Source organism: Alosa sapidissima, chromosome 8, assembly GCF_018492685.1.
Source record: "Alosa sapidissima isolate fAloSap1 chromosome 8, fAloSap1.pri, whole genome shotgun sequence".
In the NCBI taxonomy this organism is placed as follows: Eukaryota; Metazoa; Chordata; class Actinopteri; order Clupeiformes; family Clupeidae; genus Alosa; species Alosa sapidissima.
Genome location: NC_055964.1, coordinates 15,925,295 through 15,947,180, shown reverse-complemented (window position 1 = coordinate 15,947,180; position 21,886 = coordinate 15,925,295). Strand labels below are relative to the sequence as shown.

At 44.6% G+C, this 21,886-nt stretch overlaps 1 protein-coding gene and 2 long non-coding RNA genes across 3 annotated transcripts; 1 reads left to right on the top strand and 2 right to left on the bottom strand.

Moving 5' to 3' along the window:
* Positions 1-77: 77 nt before the first annotated feature.
* LOC121714737 lies at positions 78-2,135 on the top strand. The gene is made up of 5 exons (XR_006033413.1): positions 78-203; positions 943-1,005; positions 1,133-1,313; positions 1,574-1,739; positions 1,911-2,135. It is a non-coding gene; the product is annotated as an uncharacterized LOC121714737 (long non-coding RNA).
* Positions 2,136-2,137: 2 nt separating this feature from the next.
* LOC121714738 lies at positions 2,138-17,839 on the bottom strand. The gene is made up of 4 exons (XR_006033414.1): positions 17,829-17,839; positions 17,651-17,657; positions 15,863-15,871; positions 2,138-2,257 (listed from the first exon to the last, which is right to left on the bottom strand). It is a non-coding gene; the product is annotated as an uncharacterized LOC121714738 (long non-coding RNA).
* On the bottom strand, positions 10,694-14,564 carry znf703 (zinc finger protein 703). The gene is made up of 2 exons (XM_042099752.1): positions 13,665-14,564; positions 10,694-13,052 (listed from the first exon to the last, which is right to left on the bottom strand). Exons 1-2 carry the CDS (start codon positions 13,920-13,922, stop codon positions 11,592-11,594), a joined length of 1,719 nt encoding a protein of 572 aa, XP_041955686.1. The 5' UTR covers positions 13,923-14,564; the 3' UTR covers positions 10,694-11,591.
* Positions 17,840-21,886: the final 4,047 nt, after the last annotated feature.

Genomic DNA, 21,886 nt, shown 5'->3' with positions numbered 1-21,886 from the left:
GTTAGTCGAGAGGGGAAGTCTGGAGGGTAAAAAACAATAATAGTAAAGTTACCGCATTTAAACGTCTATTTGAAGTCATGCATTTGTTGAGTGGGCAAGTAACATGCAATTGCAATGTCAACGTTAAATAGGCTAGTGATTAATTGTGACTACTAGGCCTACGGGTTGTCGTTCACACTGGCCGCCTCCACCATAATAGTCAGGTAGGTTCCTATTCAGATTTTAACCTTTGGGGGGATTAGGTAGGCCTAAACTGTACATTTTTGGAAAGGTTATTGCATAAGGAGTCAGAAAATCAATGTTTGCATTTGATCAGTTTAAATGTCCGCCGTAAAATTTAAAATTGTAATATCTCGATTTAAAAATAAACTGGAATTTTTAGGCTACTGCTAAACCCACACTGTAAGGGTCAAGAAATCCAATGGTGCTAGTTACACTTTACCATATTAACCCTTCGCATGAGTAGGTAAAAATGACTTTGTGGTTGTTTTCTTGCAATATCTTTGTAATGAAAAGTTACTCACTTTATCAACAAGTTATCACTCATTAAAACATAATATTACAGCAGAAGTGTTCAGGACAACAACAACAAGTTGCAAGTGTGCAAGTGGAGTAGTGCAAGGCAGCCATTGTGGGTCTAAAAGTCCCATGATCAAATCAATACAGCAGAAACGTATCAGATTATCAGTGTCGTTTCCTCTGGAGCCACAAAAGGGTTCATACTACATTTTAGACATTTGCAGTAGAACTCCCCAAGACCTGTACAAATGGTTACCCTTTAAATTTTGAATGGCAAATCTATTTAGCAGTTTGACTGTAGGTACTTCTGAAGCCTACCCTATTTGGCTCTAGGTTACTCTCACCTACCTCTAGTAGTGTGTTTTATATTTTTTCTTCTTTAAAATCTTATTATGGAATGCATAATGTATTTGTTTCCTACAGATGTCTGCCACTGCAGCTGACGTTGAGACAACTCTCCTGCAAGTCCTCGCCTGATACTGCCTGGTATACATACATTTCATTTAGATTCATTGATAGGCACATTATATATCATATTGGCCATTCATCTCGAGTTTACAAATGTTTCCACAAGGTCACATGCAATGCTTAGGTAACATGCTATGACTTGAAGTTTCAGGTGCAACAGGGCAAGTCACAATTAGAGGTTGGATGATCACCTTTGAGGGCCGTGTAATCTCTGAGGGCATCCCACCAACATTTGCAACGGGACTTACTGCTGTGTTTGCAATCTACTACATATTCAACCTTCAGTATCAAGATGAGGCAGCCTGCACTCTGGAATTCATTCAGAGGTAAACCCCTTTCATTCCTTGTCATTATTATATGGATATATACAATTAAATTAATGTGTTTGTATTTTTTGCATAAAATGGTATTATTACTGTAAATTTCAAGCCACAATTTCAACACACACACACAGACTGGGTATTTCTTTGGACTATAGGCTTTAATCTAATTCCATTTGATGAACAATTCATTGCATTTAATTGAATATACACGAAACAGTATGTTGTTGCAACCCCACTCTGATCTTAGACTATTTTCATTTCAGGCGCATCATTGGTATAAATCCAGAGAGCGGGACAAAGGCCAAAATGGGCAAGGTTGTCTCCAAGAAGAAAGGTGTTATCATCCAGAAGAAGTCTTCTGCAGTCAATACACACGTCGCCATGTTTCTGAAGAATCTCATTGACTTGAATGGAACTTGATATAGACCGGTGAGCTCTTTAATCTCGCTCTCTTTGTTTTGACAATCTGGCATTGACACATTAAGCCACAAGAGAACTGCTATTAACTTTATAAGCATTAGCTTGGAGTGTATACTGTACATTCCTGATTGTATAGTTTATTTATTATTCTGATTATGATTTCTTGCTGTTGTTTGACAGTGGCAACACTGGAATAATGCTGCAGAGAGGAACAGCGGCAACCAAAGTGATGGTCATCTCTACTGGATCCACAACAACTAAGATGTAAAAACACAAACCTACCTCACAGGACTATTTTAAGATGTAAAAACACATTTCCATTCCATATTTCCATTTTTTCCATTTTTTGAAAGTAGCAATATTCATGTTGACATTGCTCTTTGAAATAAAGGTATTTGATTTTGATTCTCTCTTAAGTTTTTATTGCTTTAACAGTGTGAATACAGAAATATACTGTATTTCTGATTTACAGACTACTACTGTAAATCCAATTTACGGTATGGATACCGTCAAATTACGGTATATCGCTGGCGTCTTTGCTGCCAGCTCTTTACTGTAATTTATAGAAAAACAGAAATATACTGTTTTTATGGTTTACAGGCTACTACCGTAAAATCATTTTACATATAAATACCGTAAAAATAACGGTATACTGCTGGTGTCTCTGCTGCCAGCTCTACTGTTATTTTACAGGAACATTTTTTACAGTGAAATGTTTTTCACCTTTGAAAGAGGATGAAGAAAGCTACACCAGACATTTTCAGTAGCCTTTAAGAACCCCATTGGCTGATAGAGACACGGTGGGACACCCTTACCCTATAAAATATTTATGTGAAGGTGTATTATTTACATTTCAAAAATTGAAATAGTTTCAATTAATATAACATGGTTGAGCTGTTGTGGTGCAGTGTCCTGCACTCAATGTTGCAAACAGTATGTCCACCAGATGGCAGAAAAGACAACATTATCTTAAAGGAAAATATCCTGCTTGTATGCAAAAAAAGAGAGAATTCAAATAGTCTTACAATTTTATGTGATATATAACTTGATGGGAATATAATACAGAACATGTGACTAAACTCTAGGCCTGTCTGTCTGTCTGCCTATCTATCTATCTATCTATCTATCTATCTATCTATTCATTTTGAAGGAACTCACATCATTTGAGAATAAGGATAGACGTTACCACCAGTTTACTCATTTAAAGCTAATTGAAGGACCTGTCACTGAGGTGCCACCATTGCACATTTTCAGGGAGTGCTTTAAATGGGGAGGGAAATGGAGGAACACAATGAGGGAAAAGAAGTTTGTCAGAGTTCATTAAGTATCAGGGGAACATCGCTGAAACTGGCAACGTAAGGCGCACTGGGCCTGACTGCCATTAATCACGACTGACAAGGAGCCGAGCTGGGGGTGGAGAGAGGAGGGAGTGCGGGGGTGTAGTATGTGGGTGCTGCTGCCAGGGACTCTGTTTGTGATTATAGGGAGAGGTCTTGCACAAGTAGGGAGAGGCAGTCCAGATCACATCTACCCCCAAACACACACACACACACACACACACACACAAAACCCCAATTTGAATTATGATTATGGCCACTGCCACATAGCCCAATTGCAACTTTCTCAAATGTGTATGCTGCAACTATGGTGCTTGACTGTATATCAATATTAATGTACATGACTGTACTTGCAACACTTTGGTGTGTGTGTGCGCGTGTGTCTGTGTGTGTGTGTGTGTGAATGAGAGAGAGAGGGAGTTATGTTAGTATCTATGCTTTGTATTCTGGTGCTCCAGTGGCTGCATGCCTACTCCTCTCTGCCACCCCAAATAAAAAAAACAAATGGAAGGAGAAAGAAAGAGAGCAGGAGGACAGGAGAAGGAGGGAGAGAAAGCCTGTGACTCGTGGAGATGGAAGCCTCTGTTAAGTGCTGTGCTTGAAAGCCCGTCTGGCCTCATTAGTTGTCAGTTGTAACAATACTGAACTGGCAGCGAAGACTGCTTGGAGTCTCGCAACCATAAATCACTGGCTGACAGCACTCTGACAGGCTGGGAACCAGTGCACATGCAAGAGCACTGCTCTCTCCCACACTCGCACAAGCACTATGCTGAGAGAGCTCCGCCAATCACACTCCCTCTCTCTCTCCCTCCCTCCCTCCATCCCTCTCTCTCTCTCTCCCTCACTAATGTTGTAATGCACATAACATGCCATTTGAACACTTCATGTCTTCATAAACAGTGTCACTTGATAGCTTTATTTTTAAGGCTGTCAAAGTGTGTATCTGTTTTTTTTTTTTCAGTGCAAGTGTGACTATGTGTTGCTGAAAGAGTGTGTCCACTATCACGGAGGCACTTGCGCATGTAGCCTTCAGTTTGTCAATTTGAAAGAGTGTGTGTGTCGTGTCCGACTGAGTGTGTGTTTGTGTGTGTATGATGTGTTTGTGGGAATGGCTCCCGTTCCACGTCAGTCTGTCTGCATCCATTAGGTTGACACGTGACTGTGTGTGTGTGTGTGTGTGTGTGTGTCACATCGCTGGTGAGGAAGGAAGCAGGGAGAGGCCTGTGGGTCATTAATCACTGGCCCCTGACACACAGAGCAGCAGGGGGAGGAGGTGTGTGTGTGTGTGTGTGAAGGGGTATGGTGTGCCTTTGCTCACAGCTGGCCTGCACTCAACCCAACAAGGCACACTGACATCCCCACCCTGTGTGCCCCCCACCTTTCGCGCTCCGCTCCACCTCTCTGCACCACCCTCTCTGTCAATCCCCTTTCTCTCATCTTCCCTTTCGCCTGTCTCTCACCATGCACCCCAGTACCCCCCCCCCCCCTTTTTTTCTCTATCTCCCTCTTGCTGTCTGACATCTCCCTTCATCACAGCCATGTTATGACAATTACAGGACCAAACGGGAACCTCCAGAGGAGTAGCTGAACGTGTCAAGATAACGCGTGCAGCTCTTGGACAGGGCTGCTCATTTGTGTTCTCCCCATTTGTTAAAGTGCCATTCATTATCGCTGCAGTTACTATTCCAGTCCTCCCCGTCTCCCCTGTTATAGTGTAGACAGATAGAGACTGCCCTTGAATGGAGTTACACAAACACTGGCCTATTCCCCCTTGTTGCATCAATCTCCTTCCGTGCAGCAACAGAACTTCATGTAACATCTTCCATATGGATGCTGTTTGCTGTCCTTTTAACGTCACTACTACACAACTAACCACACAACACACAGAAAGGGGTAGTAAGTGCATGGGTGTCCGAATGCGAGTAGTGTTATTCGTACGTATAAAAATGTATTTGTGGACTTGAATTTAATTATTTGTGTGAGGTACTAAGATGGTGTCTTTCTCTCCATTTAGGGAAAGACTTAAGGGTAGAGGTACACTTGCTGCGCTCCTTGACAAGAAACAGTGACGTTCGCTGTGCTGCTGTTTGTCATGAGTTTGGAGAAGTACCAGTGGAAGAGTGGTCACTCCGTTCCAGAGGAGGAATGGTCTCAATCCATCATCCAGCTGTTGAGGAAACAGCACTGAGTGTGAGTGAGTGGAATAAACGGCTGTTTGATGCCTTAGCTTACTGTCTGTCAGCTGTGGCTGATAACTACATGTGATCCTTGAAAACCAGTAGGGCAAGGTGGACAAATCTCTGCATATGTCCTAATTAAAAAAGGCAGAGTTTTTTTCTAACTTTCATTGACTTATTCTACGTCAATAAACCAACAGTTAGTATCTGTCCCTCTGCTGCAAGTGTGCATGAGAAGAGTGTGTGTGACTCGGTGTTCGGTGTGTTGGTTTCCTTTACTGTCAGCTTGGCAGAATTGGTGTTAAACAAATCACCGCTCTTCACATACCCATTGCTGAGCAGTTGCTAATCCACCAGGAGCGTCTGTCATCTGTGGTAGTGTTGTTGTAGCTGCCGTTGCTACGTAGCCTGCATGAAGGTCAGCAGAATTAAAAATAAGCAGGTATGAAGCATTTCAGCAGGAGGGGAAGGGAGTATCAATCACTCTCGAGGTCAGGCATCCTCTCTTGTCTCTCTCCCATCACCTCCCCCTGATGAAGTGAGTTTCATTAGAGAAAATTAAAGCAGGACATGCATCAACTGTATTTAAAAAAAATGTATATACACACCTCTCTGATAGTGTTATCTACAAATAAACATAAATGTGCTGATTCTTAATACAAAATGCATTATACTGTTCCTTTCAAATATCAAAGCATATTTAAGAGTGAAACGCTGTCTGTCCTGCTGTTTACCCCATTTCAAAAACTAGTGCAAAGTTGTTTCCTTTTGCTTACCCAACGTCTCCAACTTTCCTCAACATTTTACCTTGTGTGCCATTACATTGCTAGACCACAAATCCCAATGCTCCCTCGAAAAACGCACTCGCGCCACCCCTCTCCCTCACACATCCACAGCCCCCCGGCCCTCCCACTCCAGCTCTCCGTCGGCTAACCTCATGGAGGCCTCACAGTGCAGCCCTGCCATAAATCAATGGGCAGGATCGTGTCTGCCAGTTAGACTAAACAAGAGCATTTGTGAGGATTTGCCCGCGCCCATTAATCATCCTGACAGTTTGAAAAACACATTTCCCCTTTAATGACTGTATTTGGATAATCAGGTCTGTTTCCCTCCACTGCCAGACCCCCCTCCTCTCTCTCTCACACACACACACACACACACACACACACTCACTCACTCCTTCTCTCTCGTGTCCAATCCCCTCCCCTGTTTTTTTCCCCTCTCCTCTTTTCCCCACCCTCCGTAAAGTGCCGTTACGGACAGCTGGGTTAACTTACGCCCCCACAGCGCGAGGGCGGGGCGACGGGCAGAGATGGTAGGCGTGGTCACGTCTCAGTTCAAAAAAGCACTCACCAAAGCAAGAAAAGAAAATAAAAATCCCAGGTTCATGAGTGTTGGGGGGGATGACTCTGAGACTCCGGTGGCTCTAACAACATGACTTCAGATGTGTGCGGCGCTGCCTCATTCACACTTCAACTCAACGCAACGCACAAAGACAGAGCCTCTTGCATAATTGGCCCCTTGCATGTGCGTGATCGCCCCGTGCTCACACCAGAGCTGCTGTATGTTCTGCGCTGTCACGGTACGGAGAAAAATGACAGGGTGTTGACAAGTGCAGTTTTATCTCCATATATTTCATTAGAGGAAAAGTGAGAGGCCCCCATACCTTCCTCCCCACACAACCTCCGGGCGTGTGTACTCCAGAACAAGCCGTACTAACTCTGCCCCGTACCCAGGTGAAAGTTCATGGCTCCCTCTCTATCTACGTGATGAATGGACTAACCAGAAATGTAATTTTCTCATAACGTGAAGTGAGTAATGGACTGCTCTCTGCCGAAAGGAATTTATTTGATAATAAAATATTCCCTGTTGATTTATACTCTGATGTGCAGTCGCGACCCAAAATAACACTGACCTTGTGCTGTGCTCTCACGGAAAGTATGCGAATGATTAGAGCATAACATCTAAATGTAGCTCAGTAATGACTTTGCGAAAATGAAAAACATTTGATTCAGAACCCAGTGCCAGATGTTCATGAGGAGCACAGTGCTCTGTACTGTAGCATGCATATATACAGTATATTGAAGAAGCATAGCTAAATTGACCAATGGATGTGGATGGCAATATTTAACTAGGAACAGTGGTCGAACACTCCGAGTGGATGTAGATGAGTTGATGAGAAAATGACACGGTACACATTTTGGCTCAGTCAGTTGCCACTATGATGAGATGCGAACACATACACTCTCTCTCTCTCACACACACACACACACACACTCTCTCTCTCACTCTTACACACACACACACACACACACACACACACAGTGCTGAAACATGGAATGAGCAGTGTGTAACCACCAGGCCTCTTAGAGTGGAGTGAGGTAGAGGCTTGTCACCCTGGGCATGACTTGTGAGAGCCCCGAACGCCGCCCGTCCCGTTGCCAAGGCACGTTTTTCCATGCGCGCCGTGTTCCTGACATGTCTGCTGCGCTCTCCCAGCGCGTACGCTAATGGAACCCAGCTGCGCTTGCGGCGCGCGCGTTATTAGCGGTGCACCATAATTGCGACGTCCTTCTCCCTCACTCTGTTGTTACTGGGTGGACGTCTGTCGGCGCACACACACACCATTTTGGATCTGCAGATAGATAGGTTGGATGAGGAGTGGTTCTGTTGCTCTAGTCGCTGTCTCTGTGGTGTATGTGTGCGTGTGTCTATGTAGAGTTATTTATGGCTTTTTTATTGTATGAGTAATGACGGCCGCACAGTTAAAGTGTAAGTGGGGGTTGCGGGAATGAGTAAGATGCTGCATGTCAAAACTTCAGTGCTGGAGGACATTTTGACTGCAAGTTTGAGACATAAAGCTGAGACTGTTCTGCTCTCTCTCTCTCTCTCTCTCTCTCTCTCTCTCTCTCTCTCTCTCTCTCTCTGTTGATGGCAAAGATAAAAGATGTGTTCACATAGCATCTGGGTTGCTTTATATTGTGGTCATTGCAGAGAGAAAGCCATGAGTTGTACTGAATCATCACAGTGAACCATCATAACTCTGCCCATGGTTGTCCATGAAGGATGATGACTAACAGAGAGAGAAGGGGAAAATAAAAAATATTTTGGTGTGTGAAAATGAAATAAAAAAGAACCCATCTTTGTTTGTGTGCATTCTTAGCCCTGTCACCCCAATTGAAAAAAGTATGAAAAGAGTCTCTGTCTCCCTGTCAGTCTCTTTCTCAACCACACACACAAACACACACACACGCACACACACACATTAATAAAAACTCACAAACACAACCCCCCACACAGATACAAACACCCACACATTCACACCATGTCATGGGCCATAGATGTCGCCCTGGTGGGACACCATGGACTGGCTATCTGATTGAAGAGCTGCTCCTCTCACTGCCCTCATTAATCATTTGGGCTGTCGGCTGTCTGCCCACAACCTCGGTTCACCTCGGCCTCCCTGGCCACTCACTCTCTCCCTCATTCACTCAGTCACTCACTCCCTCACTCACTCACTCTCTCACTCTGCTGGGGTGGCTGGAGGAGGTGGTGGATGTGTGTGTGTGGGGGGGGGGGGTGGAGGAGGAGTGTTCCCAAACTCAGCAGGACACAACCCTAGTGCACATCAATCTCACAGGTGTGGCCTCACTCCGAGGACACCCTCACCGTTAGGTTAGGGACTAAATTAACTGGCCCCCTTCTCCGCACCACACCGGCCAACCCCCCTACATGGCTGGGGCGACAGAAATGGAGTATCTGACTGTTGACTCAGCTGGAACTGTGAGAGTGGAGAGATAAATGGAGGGAGAGAGATTGATGAGACAGAGGGATGGAAAGAATAGAAGAGAAGGGTTTGATGAACGAGTGTGAGACGGTGACAGTGGGATTAATTCCTCCCCTTTGGATAAGATGGAAAGTTCTCCCCTCTGTTTCACCCCTTGGGTTCCCGCCCTCGAACACTTTAGAAGAAAATCTCCCGTACCACTGCAGAAAAGCTACAAGGATCTCTGTTATTATAACAGATCACCTGTTTTTGAGGACAAATACAATTAATAACCATGATTTACATCACTGAAGACACTACTCTGAGATTCCATTACTGCCTGCAGTTCTACTCCAGACCTGGTGGGGGCAACATAATCCACATTATAATTTTTAATGTTATTACCCAAACTTAGATTTTTTCCAGTAGAAATACAGTGAAATAGTTTTCTTTCTTGATTTCCTGTCTTTCATAAGGACTAATTTAAAATGCCTGGATTAGTCAGTGGTAATTCAGGAGGAAAAAAGCATGCGCTGCCTTGTAGGTCTGGGGAATTGAACAAACACCAGCCTTGGCAGCTGTCATCTTCTCCCATGCAATAACATAATTTCACATTACCAGATGAAACCAGAGCCCAACTGCCCCCCCCCCCAGCCCCCCCCCCCCCCCCCGAAGCTAACTCGCTATCTGCCCGTTACAGTTTGTTTGTCATCCATCATTGCCCGGCCCACGATTCGCTGGCATTCGTGGCCCGCTTCCACGCGTCTGCTGACCACAGCTCCAGACACCTGGACGTGAGGATGAAAAATAAGCACCGCCGCTCCCTGATTAAACTCGCCGTGCCGCTAGCAGGACGCCGTGACCTTGCTGGACCAGCCAGGGCTAGCCGCGGCTCTGGAGGGTGATCTATTTTGTTAATGGCCCTGTCAAGTGACACCTGTGCTGGCTCTTGTCCTGGGCAGGGTGCTAATGAACTCGGAGAGCGGGGGTTGCCGAGGGCATGGGGGGTTGTTTGGGAGGGGGTGGTAGGAGAAGGAGGACGGGATCGCGGCCCACCCCAGAGAACCGCCTGGAAGCCCCCCACTACCCTCACATTCAGGTCCACGACACATAAAGCATCCTGCAGCAGACTTAAGGACTGTATGCCAGGACAGTGGCTCCTCCTTCGGCTTTTGTGGAGCCGGACACACATTGTGGCCAGACGAAGAATGCTGGGGCATAATTCAGCCAGTGGGTTTAATTCACTGGTGAATCGGTGTCCACACCCACCAGGCATTCTGTTTGTGACTGGCCACAAAGAGCAAGGCTTTTAATGGCGAGCGCGTGAAATTGGACTAATATTTCTTCACTAACAGCTTTCCATTGTCATGTTGGCCTTTGTATTGTGGGGCAATCCATCAGACAAGGGGACTGAGAATAGGGCTCCCCTGGGTAATTATCTCTATCCTAAACACCTAAATTTAGGACTGAGAGGTCCCATGTGCAGTCAACACCTCTGTCAGCATAAAACTGGTTTGACACTAAACACTGTCTAGTCTGCATTTTTGGGAGAGCGTAAGAGTGCCCATTTCATCAACCTGCAATACTTCTTAGAAAATTGGAAATGTATTTCATGTAGTATGAATATTAATTTTAACGTTATTCAGATCAATGTGAAAAGAAAATTGAGGCAACAACTTTAAATATAATCAAGTGTCATTTATTACACAAAATAAGACTTTCAGGTAAATGGATAGCTCTGCCATCACTACATTTATATTCTAATTTCTTCAGTCTCCAGTCTCCTATTTTGTAAGCCATCCCAACTTGCAAACTCCATTACAATAGAAAATATATCACATCTTTGTTTTTATTATTTTGAACTGTACAAAATAAATGGCATTTTTTTTCAAGAACACTCCGGTTGTCATTGACGACATGCGCAAGGGTATTTCATCAAAGGAACTAAACAGCAAAGAACTGGACAGAAAAAAAACAAAACATACTTTAGTCAAAGTGAAAAAGGCATTGTCTTTGTATTCACCTAACCATGAAATCTTTTGAAATAGTGTATGATGACTGTAATAATATTCATAAATGATTATTATAGCAAAATTGATAATGGGTGTGTTCAAATAGTAAACTTCTCCCAAGTTGAAAGCCAAGCGCTCAGAAAATAAATACATAATCTCAGTTGTTTTCAGTCCAGAACAACAATAAATGGGGGGGCACTCTTCAAATAAATTGAGACCAGAGTGCTGCATTCTCTGTATGTCAAGTCTTTGACTTATCCAGACAAGCTGCACTCATCTCTCTTTATCATTAATAGATCTCTCTCTCTCTCTCTCTCTCTCTCTCTATTTCTCTCTCTCCAAACACTGCGACAGATTGCAGAAACACGGACCAGGCCACTGGTACTCCATTCAGATGAATCTGCTTTTGCGACCCTGCTCCCTGTTGGACTGGACCAGGCAGGGCACACTGTGTGGAGTGGACCTGAGCCAGGAGCTCTGCACATTCAGGGGCTCGCTCGCCTGGCAGGCGAGTCTCATCAGCAGTCAAAGGAGTCTGTTCTCCACTCGCAGTCCAACGCTGGCCCTGGTCACTGGTAGCCCAGGGCTGAGGCCGAGCCTAGTCTCTGGCTGTAGAGCGTGTAGGGGGAGTAGTAGGGAGACGAGCCTGGGAGAGAGTGCATGGGCAGGGACGGGGCGCCGGGCAGATGGGCCTTGCCGTAGGGGTGGTAGCGCGCCAGGCTCAGGCCGGGCGAGCCGCGGAGCGAGAAGGAGCTGGGGAGGGCGCCGGGGCTGGTGGGTGGCGGCAGGTGGAGGTGGCAAGAGGCGGCCGAGGAGACGGACGACGGGTAGGCGGACAGGAGCTTGCCGTCGACACCTGGCAGCGCCGTGTGCGTGCGCAGGTGGGCCAGCAGCTCCTCGGAGGTGGAGAAGCGCTTGTCGCACGGGCCACCCACCGACACCCAGTTGCAGGCGTGCGGCTGAGGTTCGTTCTGGAGCATGAAGCCGTAGGTGTAGAGCGGGTGGGAGAGGGAGGGCGTGGTGCTGGACGTCAGAGCCGTGGGGTGGAGCGAGTGCAGATGATGCGAGGGGTACATCAGGGGAAAGCCGGACTTCAGGCTGGAGGAGGGGTCGTGGACGCAGGTGGAGCAGTTCTGGCCCCCTAGGTGCGGTGCGTTGGGGTAGGTGAGGCAGTAAGGGTCCCTGCACAGGCCCTGCATGAAGGACGGGGGGGAGGCTCCCGTCAAGGGACTGGAGCTGGGGTGCTTCCCAGGAACCCCCATCCCCGCCCCGAACTGTGAGGGGTATCCAGCGTAAGCACCAACGATGGACCCGTGGTATCCCATACTGGAGGGCGGCAGGGGGAAGACCGAGTGGCCCGGTTTGAACGGGGATACGGGAGCGACGTGTCCGGCGCTTAGTCCAGGCTGGGGGAGCTGGGCGTCGGCCTTGCTGTCGGGCTGTGGGCTGCTGGCGGAGCTGCCGTTGCTGGAGTTGGCGCTCGCCCTGGCGTGGCTGGAGTTGGCAATCTGTGCGTGGTCCAGGCCCGGCTTGCTGTGCTCAGTCTCTTTTTTCACAGGACCACTGCTGCCGCTGTCCGCTGAGCCCTGTTCAGCGCTCCCCGACTTGGACTCTGTGTAATGACTGTGGCCTGATTTCTGGGTGGGGGAGGGCTGGGACTGCCGGTGCGCTTGGGGTGGGGTGTGCTGAGTGGGGGAGCTGGTCCTGGGAGAGGTGGCGTGGGGACATGTGACGGCACCGGTGCTGCCACCAGGAACCCGAAAGCCTGCCTTGTCTCCCACGCCATCTTTGCGGCACTCTCCACCACTCTTGGAGTAGGGCTTGAAACTGGACTTGTCATCCAGGGGCTGGTGCTGGTCTCCAGACTTGACAGAGGACACAGACGACCCGGAAGACCGGGAGCCTGAGTCCTTGTCGCTGTGGCCATTTGAGCTGAGAGAGGCAAGCTTAGAGGATGGAGGTGGGTCTGGCTTCCCAATCTGAGAACATGTCTGTGCCAGGAGGGCTAAAGGGCTCTTTTTGGCATCCAGCTAAAAGAGAGAAAAGGCGAGACACCATGAACATATGTTTATGTTTTCCGTGTACATTGTTTTTACTTTTTTTCATCCGGAAGAGTAGGCTACAACAGGTCAGATGCGCTTACCCAAATAATGACACACTTGAAATGTATCCGAGTGAAAAACGACTTGGTGTTACACACTATAAATCACTATATGAGTCACACACTTATGATGAACAGTTAGGAGCGTCTATAATGCGTCTTGACAGCTGACTTCGAGGCTATTGTTATTCATTTGCGCAACCAACCTAATCGTGAATGGGATTCCAAATGGTCTCATAAAACATTATTTATTTTCAACATGTGAGGGAAGGCTCTGCATACAACTCGGATAAAAGGTGAAAAGTAAGCAATAAAAACGGGCGCTGCGCACATAGACACAGTATTTAAAATAGGCTACAGTCTATGTGTTCCGTAATCTAACCAGATTAAACAAAATTAAAGAAATAAGCAAATTGGTATAGAAAACCAGTTAAATAAATTAAATACGCAATGTCCTAACAAGAATGGTCTTATAGCCTATAACAAAGAACTAGGACACAAATGCTTTCTTTAAATAATCTTTAAACGAAAATCTCCTTACCTCAATGCTTACTGGTGCGGAAGTCAAGGGTTGTAAATACTCCGGGTGAAGTATGTGGCTATGAGCGGTCAACATTTTAAGAATCCGGATGGGTAGTCTCTTTTCTTGGCGTAAAGGATCCGAAGGTGCCAATGCCGTGACCAAGGACTTCTGTGTCCCAAATTTACGGGAGAAACTACCGCTGTCAGTGCTATTCTCGGCGCTTTCTGGACTCCGACTGCGTGAACTGGCTTCAGATCCGAGAGGAGATCTGCTCATCTGGATCCAAGCAGAGTAGCTTACGAGACCGAGGGCGGTGGTTGGGGATGAGGTGCAATTCAAATATCATTTATAAATAAACGGCAATGACAGTAAAGTCGTCAAAGTCACCATATTCCAGTCAGTGTTCAATTTATATCCAATTGGAATGCCAAACATCCACACATAAAGTCCTTTTTTATATGCGAGTGCGAGGATATCGTTCCGTTCCGATATTGTCGTTTTCGCTCACCCGGGATGACCGATGTCCTCCGTGACTGGCAATGTTGAATAAAGCAATAATATATCCGTTATAAATCAGTAACAGCCATTGGAAAATAAAAAGCAGAAAATGAATTGTGCCAATTATATCCCATATAGAAACTAGTAGAACAGAGGCATTCACAATTCCTTAGGTCAGTGTACCAACGGACTGAACTCTCGTCATCTCCGTGTAGCCTACACTGCAACGCACAACGCACACCGAAGATCTGCTACTTACTACACACACCAAAGATGTGAAGGGTGAACTTCAAAGCGAAATACCGCGCACCAATCAGGGCAATCCGCATTACTAATCAGATGGGCGGTGTTTTGTGAAGGGGCGTGGTTTCTTACCTTCTTTCAAAGCCTTCTTGGAAGACTTTCCGCCTCCTCAAACCCGCATGACCCATTATTTATGTTATTTGTAGCATGGAACATACAATTGGATTGCTGGTAACTATATGTGTTTCATATTCTATAGTTAGAGAATAGAACTGGCAAATAGAACTGGCAAACCTGCCATATAGAACTGCAAACCTGCATTAGCAGACTGCTTGACATGTCTTGATAAGAGGAAGTACATTATACCAGTAGAAATGTCAAAGCTGCTAATTCATTTCATCAGTTTCATTTATGAATGTCACTCAAAAATATCTGAATAATGCATTACATTGCTTGCACAATGATGGCCTATGTGCACGTCTGCCTCCAGTGCCGGAATGTTAATGACTTTATTACATTACTGCTGGCTGTATTGGAGTAATTTGGCTAACTTAATTACGCAATGAATTGGCTTAATTAGTTAAAAATGAAAGCTGACAAGGGTTATTATGGTTACACTGGAACAGCTTGTGTCTTGAAAATCTCTGATGCTTCTAATATTTAAAAAAAGCAACTTAGCACGGTATTGTAGTTGAATTGGACCATTTACAGCTTATGGGCTCTGTGCACAATGGTTTACACAATCGCATATTAACCTGAAGACAGTATGTTGGCCCTAATAAGGAAATTAGATTAGAATCACTGCTGTCACTTTGTGGCTGTCAACATCATGATTCATGACATGCATTACCAGTGTACATTGTCTCCGGAGGACAACAACAAGAAAACCAGATTAGTCAATAATCATGAAGTCACTGTTATCCCTTAAATAATTAACCCAACCCACCCCCCCACCCCTATGCCTGACATTTCTCAAGCAACTGAATACCCCATTTAAAACTGCACCCGTCACCTATTTCTCCTCCAGAAAGTGCAATAAATGTAGACTGCAGTCAACTCAGACTTCCATCTTCATTTTCTACCTGTGGCATAATCAAATTCCTCATCGGAATGCTAACACTAATTACCGACAACAGTCACTATAAAATTTTTTCATTAAGATCCTTACATTTTTTTCATCACACACACACACACACACACACACACACACATATATATATATATATATATATATATATATATATATATATATATATATATATATATATATATATATATAATTGTGCTGGAAAAACAAGACATTCAATTCATGGAAACAATCGTGTGATTTCCGGGTAACCATGCTGCTTTGATGTTAAATGGGACTATGGAAAGCAACCACTTTGCCTGTATTGAACAGTGAAGTGAGAGTCGCAGAGCATAGACAATACCTGTCAAATGAGTCACGGTGTGTGAAAGAGGCCTGTAGGTGAAACAAAGAGCACCTGGGAAGCCACATGAAAGCCGACGATGCTTAGCACGGTGTAATAAAAATGACAATAAGACAGAATGCATGAACTGCTGACCTGGAGTCACAGGGAGGAGCTCAGTCAGTCATGTATTTTAAAGCCTGTTCTTCCCCCTTCACATAGCTGGGCGTCAATGAGAATATGAACTTAATAATGGTGTGTAAGTAGCTTAAGGTGCAGCCTGGAGACACTGTTACAACAACTTAAATGAGCAGTTTTTTTGTCCTGTCAACAACCTGTCTCTTTGATTTATGAGCGTATGATCAAAGATAATGCAAGTGTCATAAAACTAAGCCATATCCGGACAAGTCTCCTCGTCATTACTGCCAAGCAAATCCTCACAGACTACCGTGACTGAGCCACAGCACCTAGTAATCCAGGGGACGTGTAGCATAGTTACACAGATAAAATGGACTTCTCTGACAGCTGGCCGAGTTTAACATTAATGTAGATTCTGTAGGATAGCTCCTCTCTTTTCTTCTCCCCTTGCTTGTAATCGGGAGACTAGACTAGAAGTCAGAGAGTTGATGCCAAGGCTTATCTGCGGCTGTCAACAGGGCTCTCGTTGACGGCAATGACTAATACAATTTGCCCTCTGTTGGGAGGGAAGTGAGCAGGGAGCCGAGGGTGGATGGAGTCACTTTCCCCTTTGTCAATAGCCTCTCTGTTTGACTTGTCATTATTAGTGTAGCTCATCACTTATCACCTACACAGAGCCTGTAATGCTTGAATAAACCCCATAAAGATCCTGCATGGGACAAGCAAATGCAAATGTTCTGAGAGGCGTGTGTGAGGTGATATCTACATGTTCCTAAGGTTTGCCTGATTGTGTTTGGCAACCACCACCACATGGTATCTGGAGGTCAGAAGTAGGGTGTCAATGGGGGTGAACTCAGCAAAAGTGTGGAAAATGCTCTTGATCACATATTTGGATCCCTGTGGAGACATTAAAGGTGTTTCATGAAGTAACTGTGAGATTCACTCAGTTTGTAGTTTCAGAGCAGGGGCTATATTTGTCTTTGAAAAGTGAACATTTCAGTTGAATGCTTTATGCCAGCTTTAACAAATAGGCACCAAAAAGCCTGTGAATGAAATCTGACTTGATTGTGTTAAAAAAAAGAAGATTCCTTGGATAAGGAACCTTCAGTGGGCGGCGGTGGGGGAGGAACTCGAAGTAACTCGAAAGGAAACTTGGAGGAGGGCAGGACTAGAAAGAGAAGACAGAAGAGCGAAAGAGTGAGAGAAGGAGTGGAGGGAGGGCTCGGAACAACGGGGAACTGTGCCTTTCATGTCTCGCCTTGAAGTGGGCTGCTAACAGCTGTTTTGGCGTATTCATGACTGATGGCTGTTTCCTGTTGTGGATATTTAAAAGGGCAGGTTTCCCGTTAGGAGGCCGGGCCGTAGTATCCCTTCAACCCCGGAGGCGTTTGCCTATGCATGGCCATATCAAAGCACGGGTCCTTAACATAACAGTGGCTGAGAACAGGCCTGAATGGAGGAGCTACACACACCCTGAGAGCTGGTCCCACACGCTCCTGTGATCCAGTGATTTACACACCTAGTGAAGCCCTGTCACGGGCGATCTGTTGGACCAGCCCAACTTCACCCCTTAAAGAGCAAAGACGAGAGCCCAGAGGTGTTACCGTGGATGTGTGAGTGTGTCTGAAAAGATCAACACCCGTAAAGTCATCATCTTCCTGAAGTGAAAAAATAAACAGTTCACAAGTAAAAACCCAAGACTTTCACCCTCTCGACATGTCTTCTGTCTCTGGCTAGGCAGGGCATTTTATGTCCAGGAGCAGACCCTGGGATCAGTCATTCACCACTGAAAGATGCTCATTTATTTTCATGCTTTTGTCTACCGAGGAAAAGAGACGTATTCTTCCCAGTATGGCACTATTTCTTCGGTTGAATAGTAACCATGTCTAACTACAACTTCAGTCATCACAAGTTTATTATTATGTATTGCTTCTTCCTGATATTATGTTTTATACTGTGCTGATTGTACTGTGATTCTTAAAATAATGGATGGACCGTGACTACAGCTATTTGTCACACTTTTAAGCACAGAGAGGGAAGAGAAATAATAAAAAAAAAAGCATGCTGAGAGAGTGAGGAGGAAAAATGCATGTGAATCACTTCTATTTAATTATCTGTGACTGATTTATGGGGTGTGTGGTATGGAAATGGCCGCCAGAGGCAGGGACATTGCTGCTGCCTTGTGTGTTCTCCAGAAATAATAATAATTTAAAAAGAGAGCGAGGAAAAAAAACATGGACAGGTTTATGGGGTGTAGCTGACATGCGAGACCAACCCTGGTGAACTGTAAAACTGGTTCTCTCTCTTGCTGTGGTTTCTAAAAAATCCCAATCCAGCAGAATCCGGAGATCCTGAACCAAATATTTTAGAGACAGTGGGCCGCATTCCACAAAAACATATATTTGTATGTGTGTGTGAATACAGTAAGACAAGAAAACTGAAGATGAGGGAAAATAGAAAGCAGAAATACAGACAGATATTTCAGGCCAGTGATGTTGCACTATATGTGTAATGCAGCAATTCAATTGGGCATGTTCACACGACACGTAGACACAGAATGGCATCTGGTAATTGTTCACGTTGAAAGGAGGACTTGCCCACGTGTTTTGTTATGCCCTTCCTCAGGCAAACAACTGAAAGTATTGAAATGACTTGAAATGAAATCCCAGACACAATATAAATATGAGCTATTAAGGAAGTTAAAAGCAGCACATTCATAATAAATTACCCCACACATCCTTAATAAATTACCTCACACCCTTATCTATGTTTACTGTGGTCTTCACAGTCATAATTACATATTTGTGGTGATTCCTCTACATTTCCATCTAGTTGGTCCCACAATAGTGTCGGTTGTCAGTTGGCAAAAAGTTATGCACTTTTAACATGCAAACACTGCTAAGTTGTCATTAAATATGCCAAACCCTGACACAATTAGTGTCTACAACTACTTCAGTCCATAGTTAGTATCTGTGTCATATGTAGGCCGATCCAACGCATCTGAAAATGCAAAAATAACAAAATTACAACGAGATTCCATGGAGCTGTCATGACTGCTAGTCAAACAAGCTCATCCCCGCTGTGAACCAACTTTAAACCTAGACAATCCTTGCCTCACAACATTAACGGTGCTTTCTTGCCTACATTATGGGATATACAGAGTTTAAAATAGTGCTGTTGGGCCTCCAGATCTTCATTTGCAATGTCTGCTAACCCCACACAAACCCCACACTGTGTTTATACAGTAAAACAATTTATTGCAGATGGCATGGCCAATCAATAGAAAACTGATCTTTCAAGCTATTTTGAACTGAGCTGGCATTCTGTACTGTATGTGTACGCTGTAACCCTGTCACTCTGACCACTGTAACACACTTATGGGTGGAGTTTCATATTTTAACACACATGTACAGACACAGACATGTGTGAGCTCATACACAGCCACCACCTCCTCAACAAAACAAAAGAGGCCATTGTGCTCCAGATGGAGAACTTATCAGGAGAGGTGGGTGGGGGAAATGCCCAAGGAAGACCTCATGCCAGATCACACCACAATTCAAATCAGATAGCAGAATATTGTTGTGTGAAATCCAAGTGTAGATCAAAAGGCGTGTTCTTTCACTGGTCTCACAAGGACGTTTGAGAGAGCCACAATAAAGCTATTCACAAGACCCCTGACACGTTTCAGTGGAGGAATGTTCAGCTTAAATGTAATCTCACACACTCCTCGGTTTCTGTCGGTATGCACACAGCCTCGCGGTATCACCATAGTAAGCTACTGTGGCCGCACTTCGCTTTCAGAGAGCGGTCAGGTCAGCCCTAGACACGGGCGCAGCTACCCATTTTTGAGGGGTATGCAACAACAAAAAAACAACAAAAGCACAACAACAAAAAAACAACTAAAGCAAAACAAAAGGCCAATAATTTACACTATTACTGTGCATTCGTGTCTATTGAATATGTTTTTAAAGAAATGCTGCCAATTTGATGTTTAACTTGATGTTATACTTGATAAGTATTGATAAATGGTGCGTTGTCACTTTAAAAGAGTCTAAACGGTTCTCATAACGTCCTTTTGCCTGCTATTGCTCACAATGGATAAGGCTGATAGGCCTACTCTAGCCTTCTTTGTTTGCACCACATTGACAACACAATATTAAGTTATTACAAGGAGCCTTCATTGTTAGGATATGGAAACATGTACTGTAATGAGGTGCTGCTAGCGTGACATTTCTGTTTGCAGTTGGCCATTAAAAGGGCAGTATGAGCATGGTAGCCACCTAGCTATCTGAATGGAATAGGCTATGTTTCAATCGGCATTATGCTAACGCTAGTTAGTCTGTTAACATTCATATTTGCAAGCCTCCGAGGCCAGACGTCATCACTTTAAATCCTACCTGTTGCCTTTCACCATCCACGTATTTAACTGCTGTTGCATCCCTTGACATGCCATCTCCTTTTCCCTCTTTCTTTTTCTATTTTTAGTCGCCAACAGCTTTTTTTGCTGTATCCATCTTTTTCCATAGACGGCAACTCACTACTCGTAGGCCTATCTGCTCGCCCAGCGCTCACGGAGGCCCCACTCCCTCTTCTATGTCAAAATTCTAGATGGAATCTTATGAGATAGGGCGCCTCTAGCTTGTTAGTCCTCTAAAATGTTATAGAACATTGAGAAAATGTTGAAATGATTTAGAAACGGACAGCAGTAGCTACATATAGAAAATACCATATATATATATTTTTTTTACCATCGCTTTGGCGCCCCCATGGAGCTGCGCCCCTATGCGCATATAACGCATACCCACTTTTTGCGCCACTGCCTAGACACCGCTTCTTTCAGACACTTTCACTGGCATCAATCAGGGTAGAGTAATAGCAGGACATTTTTACTCTTTTCCTTCAGTCTACCACTACATTTTTTTGTAGTTACATGAAGAGGAATCAAAAAATGATAGAAAATGGACATTGCTTCAGCAAGCAGGAGTGCTGAAACCAAAGTCGTGCTTCTGTAGCGGTCCAGGCAATAATAGCAATGGCACATTCTTGCTGGGTCATAAAAATGCTATAAAACACAGATGTTTTCATTTCCTTCATGACATCCCACGAGCCGGACTGAGAGCAATATCAATCAGCAGGACAACATAACTCTTTGACAGAGGACCTAGGCACTCCATTAAAATCGCAGTGCATTTAATATGCTCACCTCTTATCCAACACAAATGTCTTGAGGTCCATCATATAATGTACCAAATATATTCCCCTTGGAATAACAGAAAAGTAAATATTTCAAAACGATTTAAGAAATGGTTGAATGACAAAATAGATTAATTAGATGTTTTTACACAAAGTGAATTCAACATGATGGATAACTGGACCTAGCAAAGTGATAACACAAGATAATCTACATTTTTACTTGTACTATGCTGCAATCCTGCGAATATACCACAATTCATTATTTCCATATCCATTTACACCTATTGCAATCCACTATGGACATCTAAAAAACCTACTGAAAACCTGACGTGTGTCTAGAGTGAAAACCTAATTCGGCACTGACTTGACCAGAGGCCCACGAGTTTAACGTATCCGAGTGTAGGCCTACTGGCCAACGACATACTGTTAACTAAAGAGCGTCACGAGTTCATATTTTATTGAGTGCATGCCTTCCCTACTGTGGAGCAAATTTAAAGGTTTCGCGAAACCATTTGGCGCAGAGTCTACTGGCAGTCAACGCGACTCGGCAAGGGGGAAAAGTTCGGCAGGCGCAGTGGTTCCTGTCAGTCAAAACAGACCCGAAGTGTATAGGGGTGCCTTGTCGGTCATCGTGTCTTTGATGTGACGAAAGATGGAGGCGCTCAATTAAAAGCCTATCAATGTGTAAGTAAATCAACGCCTATCAGTCATGTCACTTCAAACAAACGGTTATTATACTGATCCGCCCATCCCATTAAT

Excerpts from the sequence above, each read along its gene's own strand:
- znf703 (XM_042099752.1), bottom strand. The coding sequence starts at position 13,922 with ATGAGCAGATCTCCTCTCGGATCTGAAGCCAGTTCACGCAGTCGGAGT. Across the intron at positions 13,053-13,664 it reads CCGCACCAGTAAGCATTGAG|CTGGATGCCAAAAAGAGCCC; the intron begins GTAAGGAGATTT and ends TCTCTCTTTTAG.